We start from the raw sequence: 19,579 nt of genomic DNA on the forward strand, positions 1-19,579 counted from the left end.
TAGACATAAAGCGCGAGAAATAGAGGTTTCCCCAGTAACAGCTGTAAACAAAGCAGAGCTGGTACGCTCACACGCTGCTTTATCACGCATATAACATGCACGTCTTCTTTCAGAAATACAGCGATATAAAAACACCCGTGCCTCGTTTTGATATTTAAACATAAATGTAAGGAATTATTATTATTAAACGTGCAGTACGTTACGTAACGTTACGTTACTCATGTTTATTAAAAGAAGCCTTTTTGAAAATCGATCAGTTTTAAAATTGTTGCAAGTCTCCAAAAATAAATAAATGTATGGGAAACACATCCCGCAGCACAGCCACCTGAGCCCAACTTCAGTCTACTCATCACCTTGGCTTTAACTGCGTTTGTAGATGGCACCGCAGCCAGACCGATACACAACACAGACCGTGCGCCCGTTGAAACCGTCTATACATTGTTTAACCATACTTTTGCACACTCAACCAACTTTATTTATTACCACTGTTCTCATGTTGCTGCTGTTCATTATGTGTATATAATCCTACATTGCTCTGTTCATAATGTACATACAATCCCTACATTAGATTCCTATTTATATTCTGTATATACTCTGCTCAATACTGTATTGTAGTACTGTGCATAATGACAATTAAGTTGAATCTAATCTAATAAACTCTTTTGCAATACAATAATTATATCTGTACTGCTTACTTCACTTGTTTGCATTCTGTCTGCCATGTGCATTGTGCTGCTTTACTTCTTTTTTACATGACCTATTTGTACTTATGTTGTACTTTATATTATTTTATTATCTATATTTAATGTTCTACTGTTAGTGTTATCAGTACGCACGAATGGTCTGAGAGTAACGCAATTTCAATTCTCTGTATGTATGTACTGTACATGTGAAAGAATTGACAATAAAGCTGACAAGACTTGTACTGTGACCAGCTATAAATCCAGATTGGAATTTATCCAGAATATAATTTTCAGTTGGTAATTTGAGAAAGAAACACTTTTTCTAAAACTTTCGTGATGAATTCGTGCTGTTTACACTGCTAGTGAGTACAAAGAGTATAGAAATATAAGTTCTCTGGTCAGATGCAAAGGTTTGTGCTACAGTCGCGGACTGTGTTTCCCCCTACTGGGGTCAAATGGTAAAGCACAGCATGCCACTTCTAAACGTTCACAAACAAATGACATGTGACAAATGAACCTTAACCAAATAAATGAACAAACAAACTATATTATTGTATATTATAAAAAAAAAAAAAAAAAAAAAAAAAACGATATTATAGGCGTACTGAAACTTTTATAGATTTAAAATATGTGTTAATTTTATAGACTGTAAAAAAGAATATAGACACACACAGTATATACATGCAACTTAGTATATACAGAAAAATAAACGAACGGTAATTTTAGTAACGTCATAATTTATGTTTACTCGGCGGGTTAGCCCCGGAATACCTTACCGTTCATTCGTGTTTCTGTCGGACTTATTTACAGACGCACCAAAACATGTGCGTTCACAGTCGCTGACTGTAACGATTCTAAAAAGCTTCTGACAACTAACGTTACCAGTTTACAGTGTTTAACATGTTGCCAGTGGGAAATGTTGTAGATGTATTTTGCTTTATCGTGTCGTCACTGAGATTCGACTCTGTGCAAGCGTTACGATGAATTTAATGTCCAGTCTGACCTCAACGTAACTCTGAGAAAGCACACTTAAATCAAACATTCCGTCTTAAAATGCATTTAAATGTACTGTACCCCATCCTCCGAGGGGTAAGTTTGTGCTGTTGATTCTCTTAAATGCAATTTGTCATTGACTGTAATTTAACAATATTTTCCGCCATAATGCCATGGTTACTACAGAGAATACTTGTTTTAAAGCGAACACTGTTTATTAAGATGGTGAATCTATTTAAGTAGCATCTCATATATTCAGATGAGTGTTTTACAGCATTAAGTGCATAATTTATTCCCTTTCAGAGCATCAGACACCTGATGACCAGATCCCCACAGACGTGCAGAGACAGAGGTGGAGAAATTAGGAGGAGAAATTACAGTTTTTATCGAGGTAAAGGACAATAGGTGGATAGTTACAGAGTTCTGTGTTTTTTGTCATTTTAGACTTGTGTCTTACTGTTCACAACTTTTTTTTCCCCTTCAGATGAGGTGAAATCACTTCGAGCAGTGGCCAACCCTGACATCTCAAAGTAAGATATGACAGTCCATGTGAGCATATTTTTACAATATCCTTTTGAGCGTGTAAGAATAATGGTCTATTAATACTGAATGTTTCTATTATGTTCTTGGTCAGGATTCGTAACATCGGTATCATGGCGCATATAGATGCAGGGAAGACCACCACAACAGAGAGAATGCTGTACTTCTCTGGCTACACACGGGCTCTCGGAGGTGAGGTGATGTTTAGAAAGAAAGTTGAAGAATATCTGATTATCATTAACTAATAATTTTTAATAATTATGATAAAAATAATTATTAAATAATAATGTAAACTTTAATTTAAAATTCAAGTACTAATATAATTAAATCTGAAATAAAAAGTAATGCTAAATAGAAATATTTAACATATTTAATGAAAATGGCACATTTAATAAAACTTTAATTAAAATTAAAACTTGAAATGAATAAATAAAAAAGGCTTATTCAGAATATTAATTCATATATAGTGGTATAGAAATGATACTAAAATAATGTGTATCTTGTTAAATGCACATCTTATAAAAAATGTGTATTTGTTTTATATGATATAAATGTCTTTGTAAATGGTCTTGTTTAGATGTGGATGACGGTGACACTGTAACTGATTTCATGGCTCAGGAGAGGGAGAGAGGAATCACCATCCAGTCAGCTGCTGTTACCTTTGACTGGAAGGATCACAGGATTAACCTCATAGACACGCCAGGTACATGTGTGGCCACACAGTGTTGTATTCAATGTAGGGCAAGGGACACAGTGCAAAAGTTTGGGTTGGTACAATAAATACAGTGTGTGTGTGTGTGTGTATCTCAAAAGTCTGGGATGAGTAAGATTTTGAATGTTTTTAAAGAAGGGCTGCATTTATTTGGCCATAAATACAAGTGAGAAAAGTGATATTTTAAAATGTAAAAAAAAAAAAAAAAGCTGTTTGCTATGTGAATGTAATTTAAAATATAATTTTAAGATTTTAAAATAAAAATAGAATTTTAAGATTTTAAAATAAAAATAGAATTTTCTATTTTAGATAAATGCTGTTCTTTTGAACTTTTTATTCATCAAAAAATCCTGACAAAAGTGTCACAGGTTCCCAAAAAAATATTAAGCAGCACAACTGTTTCCATCATCGATTATGAATTAGAAAAGACTGGAGTAATGATACTGAAAATTCCGCTTTTATCACAGGAATAAATTATATTTTAAGTATAAGATAGAAAACCGTTTTTAAATTGCAATTATATTTCATGATATTATTTTTTCCTGTTTTATTGATTTTTACTATGGTTTAGTCTTTATGCTGTCTATAGAGTACCTCAGGCTAGTAGAAATGAGAGGGAATATTCAATAAAACATGCAACTTTTCAGACAATATGCTAATAGAACCTCTGAATTTAAACATGAGATTCTGAGAAATAGGCAAAAAATATTTATATGTAAAACCTAGCTGCAGGCTTGTCCATCTTGTTTAGGAAACACACACATGGGATTTTATGTTTTCTGCCTGACTTGTGTGTGTGATGCGGGAGAATAATTAGTTTTTTGCTCATACTAGGCAATCTTAATCCCCAAAGCCTGATTCGTTTGACTGGTGTGATCGATCTGTTTAGCAGTCCCTGGCTCTGTTGGAAGAGGTGGGTCAGAGCGCGGTTCATTAGGGTGAGCGCTAACTGCACCGGAGTGGAGATCTTCTGATACGTGGTGCACGATTGCTTGAATATTTCTGAGCAGCAAAAGCGATAGATATGTGAAAAGCAATATATTGTGGGAGGGCCGTGCGTTACCGCATCCCGTGCGACTCAAAATAATAAACTACAAAGCTTACAAAACAATACACTCCACTGTGCTGAGCAAGCGCTTCTCTGCTGTCTTCATGTGCTACCGGAAACTTCCTATTTCCCATTTATTAAGTCGTGATTATGAGCTTGTTGCATTTTTTTCTGTTAAAAATAACACAGGACAGTGGTTTGTGAATGCTGATGGTTATACATACATGTGTATATATATATATATATATATATATATATATATATATATATATATATATATATATATATATATATATATATATATATATATATATATATATATATATATATATATAAGATCAAAGACTATTAATTTTTATACATAAAATACATATTATAAAACTATATTTAAATACAGTCAATATGAATTCTCTTTCTTTTCTCAGGTCATGTTGATTTTACTCTGGAGGTCGAGAGAGCTTTACGAGTGTTGGATGGAGCAGTTGCTGTGTTTGATGCTTCTGCTGGAGTAGAGGTTTGGCAGAAATTATTTGTAGTAAAAATAATAAATCATAATATAAATAAATTAAATGTATTAATTAGTGATGCAATTAATTGTAATGGCAATTGTATTTTCTGTAAATAATAATGTATTTCTATATTCATAAGGTGTTTTTATTTACATAAATTTCAGGCTCAAACCATGACTGTGTGGCGGCAGGCAGAAAAACATAAAATCCCATGTGTGTGTTTCCTAAACAAGATGGACAAGCCTGCAGCTAGGTTTTACATATAAGCATTTATCAGAATCTCATGTTTAAATTCAGAGGATCTATTAACACATTGTCTGAAAGGTTGCATGGTTTATAGATCTAAATGAATGACTGCAGTTCCCTCTCATTTTTTGTAGCCTGAAGTACTCTATAGACAGCATAAAGACTAAACTAAAGACCAACCCTATTCTCCTTCAGGTAACCGTTTTAAACATAGTAACCAACTACTTTTACCAATGAAAAGTTTCGTTCTGGAGATTTGGTATTACTTCCAGATCCCCATTGGCTCAGGGAAGAGCTTCACCGGATTGGTGGACTTGATCACTAGGCAGAAAATGACATGGCAGGGGAGCTCACTGACGTATGATGGTCGTGCTTTCGAGACCAGCGCCCTTCAGCCCTCAGATGACCCAGATGTGCTCCAGGCTGTCAGTGAGGCCAGGGCCACTATGATAGAACAGGTGAAACAAAACAAGAAAACACTGATGCATTTATTGTTATTTGACCCATCTTGAGTACAGTAGGTTCTTAAAGGGACAGTTCACCAAAAAGAGGTTTAGAATGATATGGCTCATGATGACACTAATAATTTTTGGCTGATCTTTTTTTGTGTGAACTGGACAGGTAGCAGATCTAGATGATGACTTTGCAGAGCTGCTGCTGGGACACTACAGTGAAAACTTTGATGCAGTGCCTGCTGGGAAGGTAAGAATATGCAGTTTCTCTTTACATGTGCTCGATGTTTCTTTCTCCATTGGGTCAGATACAGTTGGCTGTTAAATAAACAGAACTGAAATCGAATATCCAGTTGCAGGAAGCACTGAGAAAAGTGACACTAGCTCGGAAGGGGGTGCCTGTGTTGTGTGGAAGCTCTCTGAAAAATAAAGGGGTTCAACCTCTGCTGGATGCCATTACTGCTTACCTTCCTGCCCCCAATGAGAGGAACCATGACCTAGTGTGAGTGCACCATCCCTCAGCCCTCTCATCAACTCATTTTGCTAAAGAAGAATAAATCATTTTCTGATTAAATGTATATATGTTCCTGTCTGTCCAGACGCTGGTATAAGGATGATCTGTGTGCATTGGCATTCAAAGTGGTCCATGACAAACAGAGGGGTCCACTCGTGTTTGTTAGGATCTATTCAGGAAGCATGAAGGCTCAGTCAGCAGTGTACAACATCAACAGGAACGGAACGTAGGTTTATACTTCTTGATTTCAGACTTGTATGCAGTTATAATGAGAGCCACTCCAATTCCAGATTTCCATTGTTCACTTAAAAATAAATTACTTATTCATTTTTGTTACTTCTGCAGCTTTTTACACTTTCTCTTTCATTTGTTGTGGAAAACATAACACACACTCAAAAAAATAAAAATAAAATAAAAAGGCTATTACTATGGTAGGGTTGTCACGATATACTGGTATTGACCATAATCATGATATTTAAATAATTAAATGCCATTGTAGTGTTAGTTAGGAGTATTCAAAACCCATTATTGGTGATATTTAGAGAATGAAAAGGACACATAGTAATCTAGTGCCATTAGGGAGCGCTAAACTCACATTTAATTAGTTTGATTCATACTCGACGACAGAGGGTGCTCTCGCACAGTCCATCTCAGGTATTTTAGTAAGGATGTGTTTATATGGTAATGCTAATAGACAATATAATATAATAATATAATTTATGCCTCATTCTGTGGTATGAGTCAGTTATTTAAAACACTTGTTTGGAGTAAAAATATGTTGTTATTATCAAACATTTAGAACATTTGACACAGACTAAAATGCCAGCCGCTTATAGTTTAGTACAGTTCAGTGTAGTTGTTATTTTTGTATGCAGTGGTGTGATTCATTAGTCAAAAAAGGAAAAAAATAAATAAAGATGAATTCGATAGAAATTTTTTGACCACAATAATCGTGTAGTGAAAAATCTGAAATATTGTGAAAGCCCTAGTGTTACATTAAGGAACTATGGTGTTTTTTGTTGTTTTTTTACTTTTCTATTAAGACTCTATTAAGCTCTATCATGAAGGACAATGTTTTGTGTTTTTGTTGTTCCAGGGAAAGAATGAGTCGACTTCTCTTGCCTTTTGCTGATCAGCACATAGAAATTCCTTCTTTATCTGCAGGAAACATTGCACTCACGGTTGGACTCAAACAGGTAAACTCAACTTTCATGGGACAAAGAACACAATGTGTTGTTCACATGATCGTTTGAACTGCTTTGAGAGGAAAATACTCATGTAACATCCTTCAAAATGACTTAGTAGTATTCGATTGGTCTTGGGATTTAAAACAGCAGCTACCATTAGTAGTAGCCCTCTTATGTATATTGAAGATGCTTTTTTTTAAAGATATATTTTGGACATTTTTGCCTGTATTACAATAGGACAGTTTAGATCTGAGGAAGCAAAGTGGGAGGAGGGGGGTGGAATAGAGAAAAGTCTGTGAGCCTAGTTTGAACTCAGGACACCTTTGAGGCTATCAGTGCCGTCATAAAGATGCTTTTTCTTGCTGGCTTATAGGTCTGGAGTCTTCATCTTATGCATTACACATCTTTAGAAAATAACATGTTCTATCATGTTGTTTGTTTCAAATCAGACAGTGACCGGCGACACCATCGTCTCTTCCAAAGCCACTGCTGCAGCTGCGGTGCGGCGGGCTCAGGAGGAAACAGAGAGCAAGAGTAGCTCACAAAGGGAGAGCAGCAGTCTGGCTCTCGCAGGGGTGGAGGTCCCTGAGCCTGTGTTCTTCTGCTCCATTGAGCCTCCTACTCTGGCCAAACAAGCAGGTAAGAACATTGTGCGCAGAAAACTTTCTAAATAGGCTGCAGCAGGTGGAAGAATTGAAATCTCAGGTGGATTTGTCAAACAGATCTGGAGCATGCGCTCAACTGCCTGCAAAGAGAAGACCCCAGTCTGAAAGTCAGAACAGACCCTGATTCTGGACAGGTAAATTTATCATTTACTAAGTATTTAATCTTTGAAAGTGTTTTGTCTATTAGATGTTGCATTCTGTTTATTAGTGCTTACATAGGCATGTACATATTTTCATATTAAGTCGTATTTATTTGTTCAAACAAGCTTAGTGCTTCGAAAAAATGTCTTACACAAATATTACATTGTGACACGTTACTGATCCTGCACCATTTGTAATGCGGACATCAGATTCCCTTGAATCTTGTGTTGAGGAGAGGAGTGCTTGTGTTCTACAATGTATTTTTTTCTTATTCATGCACAGACGATACTGTGTGGCATGGGAGAGCTGCACATTGAGATCATCCATGACCGTATTAAGAGAGAGTATAACATCGAAACTCACCTAGGACCCTTGCAGGTGGCTTATAGAGAGACCATCCTCCAATCAGCAACTGCCACAGGTTAGCTTAGTGCAAACTCTCCCCTCATGTTTTATATGTATGTGAAAATCATATAACTGTTTTGTGATGAAACATCAGAACTATTTTCCAATGACAGGTCATCTGTTTTGTTTGTCTGCATTACTGTTTTATGGTCCAGTGTGACTTATGGTTACGATAGACTTTGTCCACGGTGAAAAAAAAAGTCACAATAAAAAGGGCATAAAACAATAAAATGAAAAAGAAAACGTGCATGACTAGTCACATGCCCTGATTTAGTGTAGGTTCAAGACATATTTTTATATAAAATGAATATCTGAAGAAACTAACATGCCTACAGTTCTGCACAGCACAAACTTTAATGGTACACATGTAAAATGGATTATAATATTGTATAATACAGTTTAGTTTAGATATTATATTTATAGTATTTGTAAATTTCAGTATGATTTGTATGATCATTTCAGACACATTAGACCGTACTCTTGGAGTCAAGAGGCATGTTGTTACTGTGGAGCTTGCCGTTCATGCTCTGATGGAGTCTAGCACTTCCTGTGATGTGACTTTTGAAGAGGAAGTAAAAACTCAGCTTCCTGCTGTTGTCAGAGAAGCTGTGGAAAATGGAGTTCAGAGCGCTTACCTCCAAGGTAAAAGAAATGGATGCTTTAGAGCTTTTATGCCTGAAACATCTAAATGTTACTGGTACAGTATTGTAGTCTATAAATGTGGTGTCTTTGTCAGCCATATGCTGTTGGTAAACCAACTCCCTTTCCAGGTCCTGTGCTAGGTTTTCCAGTAGAGGGAGTAAAGACTGTTATCCAGCATGTAAGCTTGGAGCCAGGCACTTCTGCAGCCATGGTGTCAGCCTGCGTTTCCCGCTGCATGCTCAAGGTACTCAAACACAGTTCTGTGCCTTTTCCCACAATCACTTTCAAATAATGCCTCATCTGAGTTTATGTTCCTCTGGTTCAGGCTCTGAAGCTGGCTGGGGGGCAGGTTTTGGAGCCAGTGATGGCTCTGGAAGTGACTGTAGGCGAAGAGTATCTGAGTCCTGTGCTTGCAGATCTCTCCCAGCGACGTGGTACCATCTGTGACATCCAAAGTCGACAGGAAAACAAGGTTTTGCTGGCTACAGTACCCTTGGCTGAGATGATGGTGAGTCTTTCATTAAAATGTTACAATGACAATTGTCAGCACAATTTACTGCAAGTTATCTCTATGTATAAGACGACCAATAAAAATGTAACGCACTACGTGATTGCTGTGCCCCCTAATAATTGAACTATGCTGAAACCATTTTTATATTTATTTGTTTGCTTCAAGGGCTACTCAACCGTTCTGCGCACTTTGACCTCTGGGAATGCAAATTTTTCTCTGGAGCTTTCCTGCTATGAGCCCATGAACACTCAGGACCAGAACATACTGCTCAACAAGATGGCTGGACTGGCTTAAAACATTAACTCTCACCAACTGAACTGGGCTCTGTTTCCCAAAAGCATTGAAAGCTTAAGTATACCGTAGACCCATTGAAACCAGTGGAGCTACAATCAACTTAAGCTTAGGATGCTTTTGGCAAACGCAGCCCTGAACATACAAATTTTTATTACTGTGATTGCCTGCTCACATTTGGTGCAGAAGATAAAATCTTGGAGACCACCCTTCATAAAGACGTCTCCTGCTCCGCTCACATCCAGAGACCTAACTAGATTTTTTTTTCTCTGATGGAGAGAAGAAGAGTGTAAGGTAAAAAAAAAAACGTGCTGGTTTTAGTGTTTATAAAAAATAAAAATAAATTACGAGAACAATGCATACATTTTTTTTTTATATTTAATTTATAAAACCCTTACGACACACCTATCCTTGGGAAATAATTCAAAAGCAGATCTTGTTTCCAAAATTTTTAATTTTTAACTTTAAAACTTTAAAATTTATTCACAAGAATAGTAATTAACAGTTTAATACAATTTAAGCCTACAGAGGAAATCCAGAACGGTCCATTTCATAATAAAAAATACATTCTGTTAAGTTCTGGCAATAACTTCCTCAGGGCATAGAATTACAAATCATAGTTACTGCAATAGTTAACAGGGTTTTATCTTTTAAAAAGTGTTTTTTTTCCCTTTAATTGTCTACTGTGAACTGAATGCTGAATTTCATAGGCCCATGTACTCCTGACGGCAGTGGCCAACAAATAGAGGTTCTGCAGGTATGCCTCTCCTGATGGGGAAAGAGGAGAAAATCTCACTTTCAACAGTGAAACATACAACAATATGCCTGTGCAACTTTTATGTGCAAAAGCAAATTTAATTATTTGTACAAAGACTGTACCGAGTACTTTTATCATTTTCAAAATCTTCCCAATCAACCCAAAACAGATGGCCTTAAAAATAATTAGAAATATCGTAAAAAAAAATATATAAATCTATAAATAAACAAAAATCAATGGCATCAGAGATTAGTGAGGTCACTCCACTCTTAAGCATTTAGATTCTTACACATAAAATAGATCAATAGAACTGCATGTTGTATTATTGATTAATCAAACAATAAGTTGAAGATTGCATTAATGAATTTGCCACGGTCATATTTTAACTCACCTGACCATGCGGCAGCGATGCTGGGCCAGCCGATTATAGGCATTACCCACGTCTGTCACACTTTTATCACTCCATAACCTCTCAGCAACAGCACTGGCTCTTGGCCTGCAATGGCACAGGTAAATAAATACTTGGATTGGTTCCAGTTTTGCCACTAACTCCTAAATTTAGCTTTTATGTTTTACATATTACAAGACAGGAGATAGATGGTACAGTTGAGTAATATATAATACCAGAGTCGAGGAGTGAGGTTGGTAGCATCCACATACTCTCCCCAAAGACAAGCCTCTCCACCAATCACCAGCTTCTTCTGTGCATCTGTGCCTGTGGTAAATTATCCATCACAAGTTATAAACAACAGCAAAACAATTAATTCAAGGTTGTACAAAAAGCTGTCCCTCAAAGTAAAGGGTTGATCCTGTTTGAGTCTGATCCTATACCAAACATCTGAATACCTGCAGACAAAGCAAACAATTTAAACTGACTCGTGACTGAATACTTATAAATGTCAGTCTGTCCAAAGTGCCATGGTCACATGACAAGCATGTTTGTTTGCATATCCAAATGGCAAGGAGTTCCTAACAATGCCATTGCTATGACAGAGCTTCCTCATTGATTTAAAGACATGAGAATATCTGGGGTAAATGACACTACAATCACATGCCACCTCTACCATTTAAACATGTTGCCTTTGAATCAGTGCAGGTAACTTTCAGAACCCAAAACTATTTGTACCAACCTTGGTCACAATAAACAAGACAATTAACCATCCAAAAACAGACTTTTCAACTCGTGTAAGAGGTCAACTCCCAACATACAGTCAGTCTGTTGTAATTCCTACACCGTTCACCTGATTTGGATGTAAATACCCTCAAATTAAAGCTGAAAGTCTGCAGTTGAAGCACATCTTGTTCGTTTCATTTCAAATCCATTGTGGTGGTGTATAGAGCCAAAAAGATTAGAATTGTGTCAATGTCCCAATATTTATGGACCTGACCGTAGGTCAGAAAATCATGTGTTGTATAATAATCAGTGCTTTTTAAAGTTACTTAACAGTCAGTTTTTTACTGTACACCTTAAGATGTTGTGCAAATTTGGGAGAAACACAAGAAGTCAAAAAGAAACAGAGGCCCATAGACTGTATCTGTGGATGACACACACACACCAGTGAAATTTTGGGGGTCTGCTTTGTAAACGTTCACCCAGTCTTGGCCGTAGCTGATGCGGTTGAGGTACCAGGGTGTGGAGAGCAGAGCATTGAAACCAGCCGCTGTTACCTTCGCCATCTCATCCTGGTACTGCGGCCTTTCTTTCCACACGTGGATCTGTGTGTCGGCTTTCAGCTAAATGTGTACACATACAGACGCATGTAGAACTCGCAAACGAACATGTCAACGTGGGGAAAAATCCCTCTGGACTCCATTTAAGGTGTCTGTGAGGCTTCTCATGCTGCTTTCAAATTTACTTTGTCACATTTATGCAGATCTAGTCGCTAGTAGTTGTTGTGAAAGATTTGAACTGTTTTAAAAATATAGAATATGGAAAATAATTATTGGCTATCAATATAATATCAATAACCTATTATAAATAATAGGTTAAAAATGTCCACACTACATCAAAAATTGTAATACATTAGATCTTGAATGTAGTCCAGAGAAATAGATCCATCTAGGGTCATATTTTCTTGGAAGGTCAGTTGCTCAGTGACTCATGTCTGCTTTCTCATTAGATCATTAGTTATTACCTCTAAAACTGACAACAGTTAATAATTAATCTATACAGTAACATCTATGAAGAACAAGATAGAAAACAAGACTGTAGCAAGATGGAGGAATTATGGCAAAGCATACACTACCATTCAAAAGTTTGGGGTCACTATGGTTTTTAAGGTCAAAAGTGATATTAAAGATACTTATGTTGCCGAAAAAGTAAATGCTTTATTCAAGGACTTCTAAATGATCATGACAATTAACAATGCTGCTTTAATTCAAAATATTAAATACTTTTTTAAACCTCTTACAAGATCCAAACTTTTGAGCGGTCGTGTATTTAGAGTGACATGATGGAATGCAAGCTTTCCAAAGCATTCAGGAATATGTGGTTTCAGTGTCCACAACAACTGACCTCGAAATGTGGCAGGAGGTCAGAGTAGATCAGGAGTGGTCAAACACTCAGACTGACAGGATGACAACTATACACTCCATTAATGCAAATATTACAGGACATCCTATATAATTATTAATATACGTTCAATGACGAGCGCATTTGTCCTCTATTAAAATGCAGGTGTCTCTCAATAAACCATTTCTATGTAGACCAAAGACTCAACCCCCAAGCTTGTTTGTGATTCAACACTATGCCAACTTGTCCATGCTATTTTCAAGGCAAGAAAAAGGTTAAAATGTAATTAAAAGGTACAGTGATTGGAAAGGTTACTAATAGTAACCATATTTAATAAAAAATCTGACTTTGTTAACCCTAAATTGCCAACATGACATGTCAAACCCATCACACATAATTTAATGGTAAGTACATGTGTAAACACTTAACACCTATGGTTTCTATGTTTGAAACCACTAGATTAGTAAACTGGTGGTGCTAAAATAAACAAAATTAAGAGTTGGACTGAAGAAACTGACCAGGGAAATTGAGTGGCTCAACTTTGTAGTAGCGTTGCCAGTCCTGTCCATAGCTAATGTAGTCCAGGTACCAAGGGGCAGAAAGAATGGTTGTAAATCCTGCCCCAGTCACATTCTGTAGCTCCTCCTCCATCTTGTTCCCAATCCACACCTCCACCACAGTATCATCCTTCAGCTGGAACATGCATAAAGCACATTATGTGCCCTAATCAAATGTTTTTTTTGGGGGGCAAATGCGTTATCATTGGGCAATCATGCATCTACATGCAAGCAGTTAAAACAGCAATTAAGTGGCATGTTCACAGCGGCTTGTGAAAAGGCAAAGCATGCAAGTCTAGCTATTTGTTATTAAGGCGGTTAAAGAAAGGTAGACTAGGCTTTGATTTGAAGACACAAAGCATTTTGGACCTGAAAGAATGTGTCTTAATTTTTTTTTATGAAAGGTGGTTAAAGTAAGGAAGACTGTGATATAACATGTATTGATGTACATTACTTCCCAACAGGATGAGCCCATCAGCACAGAAGAGATGAGCCTTACCTTCACCCCATTATCAAACACTTCCTGCCACACCATGTAACCTTTCTTGGTAGCAGTCACAATATCAAGTAATCTGTTTTCCAAAAATGAATAATACATAATGTTAGAATGTGTTCTGATGCATATTTTCATTTAAAATTACATTCTACTGAGAAAAAAATTATCGTCATAATCATCAGTAATTTAAACCACAAGACGACAATAAATGTATTCCTGACAATAGTGAAGCTCTTACCTTTGAATGTAGAAAGACTCCAGTTTGCTGTAGTCTGTGCCAAAGCCCTGCTGCGCCATAAACTTCTGAATATCAGGATTAGACTTCCTACGGAAACGATAAGTGGAATGTACGCATGGTCTTTAACACTAACAGCTATCAACACAAAGTAAAGCAAACAGAAACAACACATGCCCTTACATATCAGGTTATGTGATAGTTACGGTTATTATTTCTTTTAATGAAAGAATTTGATAGAAGAAAATAATGTTATATAAGGTACGATTATTGGCATTACATTATTGCGGTAAACAATGTAGTTTAATAATGATTGAGTAAGAAGCTCCTTTTTTTTCTTACCAGCAACTGAAGTCGACCTCGTCTCCCCCCAAGTGAATGTAGGCATCAGGGAAGACGGTGCTAATCTCTTTAAAAAACTGTGTCATGAAGTCATAAGAGGAGTTTAAGATGGGGTTCACTGGTCCAAATGTTCCTGAAGGACTAGAGCCACTGTAACAAGGTGTTAGTAGATCCTTAATGCCTAAGGGAAAGAGAACAGAGCAAGATAACAAGTTGTCATATCAATCAGTAAGTGCAGATTAAATATGAACTACTGAAACCAACAAAACATGACTTAAGGCTGCAATAAGGCATGTTCCTTTGCGAGCTCTGCGTTTGTTTCAGCTTAAAAGTAATTTCTTTCTGTTCACATTTCAATAGTTGTGCAGTGTTATCCCAACCCTAAACATGATGAAGCAAAACAATCTGTAAAAAGCTCATGTATCAAGTCCAGCAACTGACCATTTCCCCATGACTGTGTGTGTCCTGGGGTGTCGAACTCAGGGATGACTCGGATCCCCCTCATGCGGGCGAACTCGATGACCATCTTCACGTCAGATGGAGTGTACACATGTGTGAATGGGTGATAGGCTCCCTGTAAATCACAAAGAAATAGGGAAAATATGATCAACACACAAAGACGAACACTTTTACAGATAGATTTCAGCAGTGGCAGTTGAGTTCTACAACCTAATTCTTTTGATTAGAGGTGAAATTTCTACAGTAAAGGAAATTAAACTGAATTGACTTGTCATACAGCACTATCACCATTTTCTGGTAAATCTTTATCCCTTACCTTTCGCTTCCAATGCAGCAAATACACAAAAATAACTATTTTAAAAGCATTTTAAAAAATCTGGAATTTGTTGCAGTGTAACAATACAATAGCTTGATATGCATAGTTGTGATCTCCTATCTAAATTTTGTTGGCCATCGCCCTTTAATGATAATATTCACTAACAACCTGTTTGAAATCTACAATATTTATCATGTTTTGCATAAAGATGCATTTAATCAGCGTAAGGCAGTAGAGCTTAAATCTAAAACAAAGTTAAGTACATCATCAATACTCACCTTCTGACTTAAGTCAGGGAAGGTACGGCTCATATAAGGAAATGACGGATCGTCCACAATGTGCCAGTGAAATACATTAAACTTGTTCATCGCCATAGCTTCCTGTAAAAATGAGACATTTTATTACTTTACGTTGTGGGACGAGAAGCATTTCAAAACCAAAAAATATATATTAAAAACATTTCCAAACATGCATTGTGATGGGAATCATCTTGTCTTGTGATTGCGGTCATGTACAAACATCAAAAAACTTGACTTTCCAGTCTCATAAGTAAAATAACTTCCTTGAGCTATTTAGCTGACGTAAGTCTTCTAATGGGGAAATTGGTGAAAAAGTAATAGATTAATCGTTGCTTATTTTTCCAATTAAAAAATGCCACTAAATGTAAAGCCTTTCATTGTAAAGCAAATGATTTTAGCTCACCAGATTGGCCAAAATGACTTTGAGTGGCAGGAAGTGTCGAGACGAGTCCAGAAGGATCCCTCGATGGGCAAACCGTGGGAAATCGGAGATCTCGGTCTTATTAATGTTGTTCTGTTGAGAAGAACAAAAAAAGGCTGATGGAATTTATCGGCATTTAAAGCCCTAAAGAAAAACAACAATCCAATAGTTTGGTAATCTACTTCAAACTTACGGCTCCATAGTCGTCCTTATAGACCAGCTGGCTGAATGTTTCCAATCCTTACAACAATAAACATATGAGGAAGTTACACGCTGATTAAATCAGAAATTAAGATAAAACAGACATGATAAATACTGCAATCTCTTCTCTTAGGGCAGGATTACGCAAAACCCAGCTTTAAAACATCACTTAACATTCTTAAAGGAAACAAGCTTAAAATACAGTAAAAACAGTAATATTGAGAAAATCATTCTAATATGCCAGTTTGCTGCTGTAGAAATATTTAAACAATTTAAATGTTTACTGTCACTTTTGAACAGTGTATTGTGTCCCTACTAAAAAAAGCATTAATTTATTCTTCACAAAATAAAAGACAGACCACAGATCTTTTGATGGTAGTGTATATGTTCAAAAGGGAAATATAAATGTGAGCTTGTTTACTGCCTTTACTGTAGAACTCCATTGTAGAGTTTCGCTTACCTCGCAAAGCTCCCCATACATTAGCAGCTTTCAGCACAGCAGAGGGTTTATCAACTGACAGCTCATCTACACAAAGAGAGCAAAACTTTACACAATTCACACGGACAACCAAAATATTCACCACAGTGACCACACAGATGATCTGAGTTTAATCTCAACACATCTGACTGCACAAGCAAGAAGGGACTGGCTTTTATAATGCAGTTTCCATTTAATATTAAGCAGAAAAACGTTTATAAATTACTTTTGCACGAGTCAAATGTTACTACATCTAAAAAGAGATCTAGGATCAAGGTAAGGTACGTTAACCCGATTACACCTCCGAGGGGCAGCTGTCAATTACTTGATTTGCCGATAGTTCATTGGATTGGACTTTACATTGAGGTTAAATGGCTGTGGATCACAGGAGGAAGGGAAAAGAGCTCACATGACTCGTCGCTTTGCAGACTCGGGTAACCGTCACACTGCGGATCAGCTGATGTGATCCATACCTGAAGCTCAACGAGATCTGAATCATACACTTTATTTCGGCTCTTCTCGTGCTTCTTCATGTCACCAAACATGTATTCAAAATACCTGCAAAGGTCAGTTGAAGCTAAGTGCTGTATATTTGACACGGAGTACACAGAGCTTATGGATCAAACTTTACTGACACTAACGTACTTCCTGTTCAAGCTAAAAAATTAGCTTCTTTTATAACACAATAACGTCACAAATATGAATAGGTATTGTACAGCTAAGTTACCTGCGAAACGCATTCACGAGTATGCTGCAGCTCGGTCCGGCGGAGGACTGTTTCGCGTGGACGATCTGAAAGCTGGCGGGGCTGAGTTTAAAGGCGACGGCGGACGACTGAAATTTCTGCGGTAGCGGCCAGAGAGAGATTTCATCCAGCTCCTTCTGTTTTTCCACAAAGTCGCCGAAGAGCCAGCCATGGCAGACGGCTACAGCCAAAATCAGCGGCGCACATTTGAGCAGGCAGTACATGTCTGTGTTGAGCGCTGCGCGGTCAGCTGACTTCTGCTTCAGTTTGAATGGAGGAGTGTGCATGTTGTGCTCTGAGCTCAGGGGCGGTGTTTACCTCATAAGTCATGTGACCTACCAAACCGCCACACCATAGATTATCAAATCTCTGTACCAAAAACAATGAAGAAGGTCAAATATTAGATGTAGGCTAAACTTGCAAAACAAATGGCCCAGGCAAAGGAAACGATATGAGCTAAACAATTGTTTCAGGTTTCAACACGTATTATGATTATAAAGGGAGAAGACTGCATATATTTCAATCATAACACGTAATAAAACATTAACAAAGCAAGACTAGCATCAAAAGGCATATTTCCCGATATGTACTTGTAATTAATATGTACTTACCTACTTTTTGTAGAGCAATATTTGTTGTTGTTCTAACAACTAGATATTCTTGATATTCGTATATTGATATATATATATATATATATATGTGTGTGTGTGTGTGTGTGTGTGTGTGTGTTGGTGAAATTATGATAGAAAGAAAATGAGTTTCAAGATTTTTTTCTGCACAAAAATAGTTTATATACAGCCGTGGCCAAAGGTTTTAAGACTGACACAAATCTGCTGCTACAGTGTTTTTAGATCTTTTTGTCAGATGTTACTATGGTAGCTACTGAAGTTTAATTAAAAGAATTCCATACGTGTCAAAGTCTTTTATTGACAATTACAATACGTTTATGCAAAGATTCAGTATTTGCTGTGTTGACCCTTCTTTTCAAGACCTCTGCCTTGACATGCTGTCAGTCAACTTCAGGCCACATCCTGGCTGATGGCAGCCCATTCAGGCATAATCAATGCTTGGAGTTTGTCAGAATTTGTGGGTTTTTGTTTGTCCACCCGCCACTTGAGGATTGACCACAAATTCTCAATGGGATTAAGGTCTGGGGATTTTCAAGGCCATAGACCCAATATTTTGATGTTTTGTTCCCAGAGCCAATTTGTTATCACTTTTGCCTTATGGCAAGGTGCAATTATGCTGGAAAAGGCATTGTTCTTTAACAAACTGTACTGTACTTAGATAGTTGGGAGAAGTTGCTCTCAGAGGAAGTTTTTGTACCATTCTTTATTCATGGCTGTGTTATTTTGCAAAATTGAGAGTGAGCCACTCCCTTGGCTGAGAAGCAACCCCACACATGAATGGTCTCAGGATGGTTTACTGACTGCATGACACAGGACTGATGGTGACGCTCACCTTTTCTTCTCCGGACAAGCTTTATTCCGGATGCCCCAAACAGTCAGAAAGGGGATTCATCAGAGAAAATGACTTTACCCCAGCCCTCAGCAGTCCAATCCCTGTACCTTTTGGAGAATTTCAGTCTGTCCCTGATGTTTTTCCTGGAGAGAAGTGGGTTCTTTGCTGCCCTTCTTGACACCAGGCCATCCTTCAAAAGTCTAGGCCTCACTGTGCCATTCCTAAACAAGCTCTGCACTGCTGGTGCCCCGGTCCCACAGCTTATTCAATTTTAGGAGATGCTCCTGGCACTTGGTGGACTTTCTTGGGTACCACGAAGCCCTCTTCACAGCAGTTGAACCTCTCTCCTCTTAAATTTCTTGGTGAGCCAATAAATAATTGATTTAGGTGCAATCTTACTAGCAGCATTATCCTTGCCTGTAAATACCTTTTTGTGCAAAGGAATGGTATCTACACATATTTCCTTGCAGGTAACCATATAACAGAGGAAGAACAATGATTTCAAGCACCACCCTCCTTTAAAAGCTTCCAGTCTGTTATTCTAACTCAATCAGCATGACAGAGCGATCTCTATCCTTGTCCTCATCAACACTTTATTTTGCTTGGTCTTGGACGGTGAAGAAAGAAGGGCACATTACAGCAACACCAGGATGAGGAAAAGAACAGAATATTTATATTTAAGTGAACTGTTGATGTTTCTTTTTAAGAATTATGAGAAAAATAACACTGAACACTGTCAATTCCATCAAACCTACTCAGAG

At 37.3% G+C, this 19,579-nt stretch overlaps 2 protein-coding genes across 4 annotated transcripts; one reads left to right on the forward strand and one right to left on the reverse strand.

The window, feature by feature from the left end:
• The first annotated feature begins 1,472 nt into the window (after window positions 1–1,472).
• LOC113049525 (ribosome-releasing factor 2, mitochondrial) lies at window positions 1,473–9,904 on the forward strand. Its single transcript, XM_026211939.1, has 20 exons — window positions 1,473–1,772; window positions 1,980–2,067; window positions 2,161–2,206; window positions 2,311–2,408; window positions 2,794–2,919; window positions 4,402–4,490; window positions 4,650–4,738; window positions 4,866–4,926; window positions 5,004–5,189; window positions 5,353–5,433; window positions 5,537–5,685; window positions 5,783–5,923; window positions 6,794–6,893; window positions 7,334–7,523; window positions 7,607–7,683; window positions 7,973–8,111; window positions 8,558–8,737; window positions 8,866–8,981; window positions 9,063–9,245; window positions 9,414–9,904. Exons 1-20 carry the CDS (start codon window positions 1,737–1,739, stop codon window positions 9,540–9,542), a joined length of 2,304 nt encoding a protein of 767 aa, XP_026067724.1. The 5' UTR covers window positions 1,473–1,736; the 3' UTR covers window positions 9,543–9,904.
• A 103-nt stretch (window positions 9,905–10,007) lies between these two features.
• LOC113049526 (beta-hexosaminidase subunit beta-like) lies at window positions 10,008–17,659 on the reverse strand. Of its 3 annotated transcripts, none has more exons than XM_026211940.1 (14): window positions 17,340–17,659; window positions 17,022–17,170; window positions 16,595–16,660; window positions 16,127–16,173; window positions 15,916–16,026; window positions 15,492–15,593; window positions 14,880–15,012; window positions 14,439–14,619; window positions 14,100–14,186; window positions 13,865–13,937; window positions 11,853–12,030; window positions 10,921–11,011; window positions 10,688–10,792; window positions 10,008–10,307 (listed from the first exon to the last, which is right to left on the reverse strand). In XM_026211940.1, exons 1-14 carry the CDS (start codon window positions 17,642–17,644, stop codon window positions 10,244–10,246), a joined length of 1,692 nt encoding a protein of 563 aa, XP_026067725.1. In that variant the 5' UTR covers window positions 17,645–17,659; the 3' UTR covers window positions 10,008–10,243. The 3 variants fall into 3 exon arrangements, 2 of the variants coding, with proteins under 2 accessions (XP_026067725.1, XP_026067726.1); XM_026211941.1 differs by lacking the exon at window positions 11,853–12,030 and adding an exon at window positions 13,327–13,501; XR_003276617.1 differs by lacking the exons at window positions 10,008–10,307; window positions 10,688–10,792 and adding an exon at window positions 13,327–13,501.
• Between the last annotated feature and the right edge of the window lie 1,920 nt (window positions 17,660–19,579).

This window comes from Carassius auratus, chromosome 30, assembly GCF_003368295.1.
Source record: "Carassius auratus strain Wakin chromosome 30, ASM336829v1, whole genome shotgun sequence".
Classification (NCBI taxonomy): Eukaryota; Metazoa; Chordata; class Actinopteri; order Cypriniformes; family Cyprinidae; genus Carassius; species Carassius auratus.

Bases quoted from the DNA above. Each gene is read 5' to 3' on its own strand.
- LOC113049525 (XM_026211939.1), top strand. From the start codon at position 1,737: ATGCATTTAAATGTACTGTACCCCATCCTCCGAGGG. The intron at 4,739-4,865 runs GTTTTACATATA...CATTTTTTGTAG, and splicing joins ATGGACAAGCCTGCAGCTAG to CCTGAAGTACTCTATAGACA. The intron at 8,738-8,865 runs GTAAAAGAAATG...CTCCCTTTCCAG, and splicing joins TCAGAGCGCTTACCTCCAAG to GTCCTGTGCTAGGTTTTCCA.
- LOC113049526 (XM_026211940.1), bottom strand. From the start codon at position 17,644: ATGCACACTCCTCCATTCAAACTGAAGCAGAAGTCAGCTGACCGCGCA. The intron at 16,027-16,126 runs GTAAGTTTGAAG...TCTTCTCAACAG, and splicing joins ATAAGGACGACTATGGAGCC to AACAACATTAATAAGACCGA. The intron at 15,013-15,491 runs GTGAGTATTGAT...TGTGATTTACAG, and splicing joins TCCCTGACTTAAGTCAGAAG to GGAGCCTATCACCCATTCAC.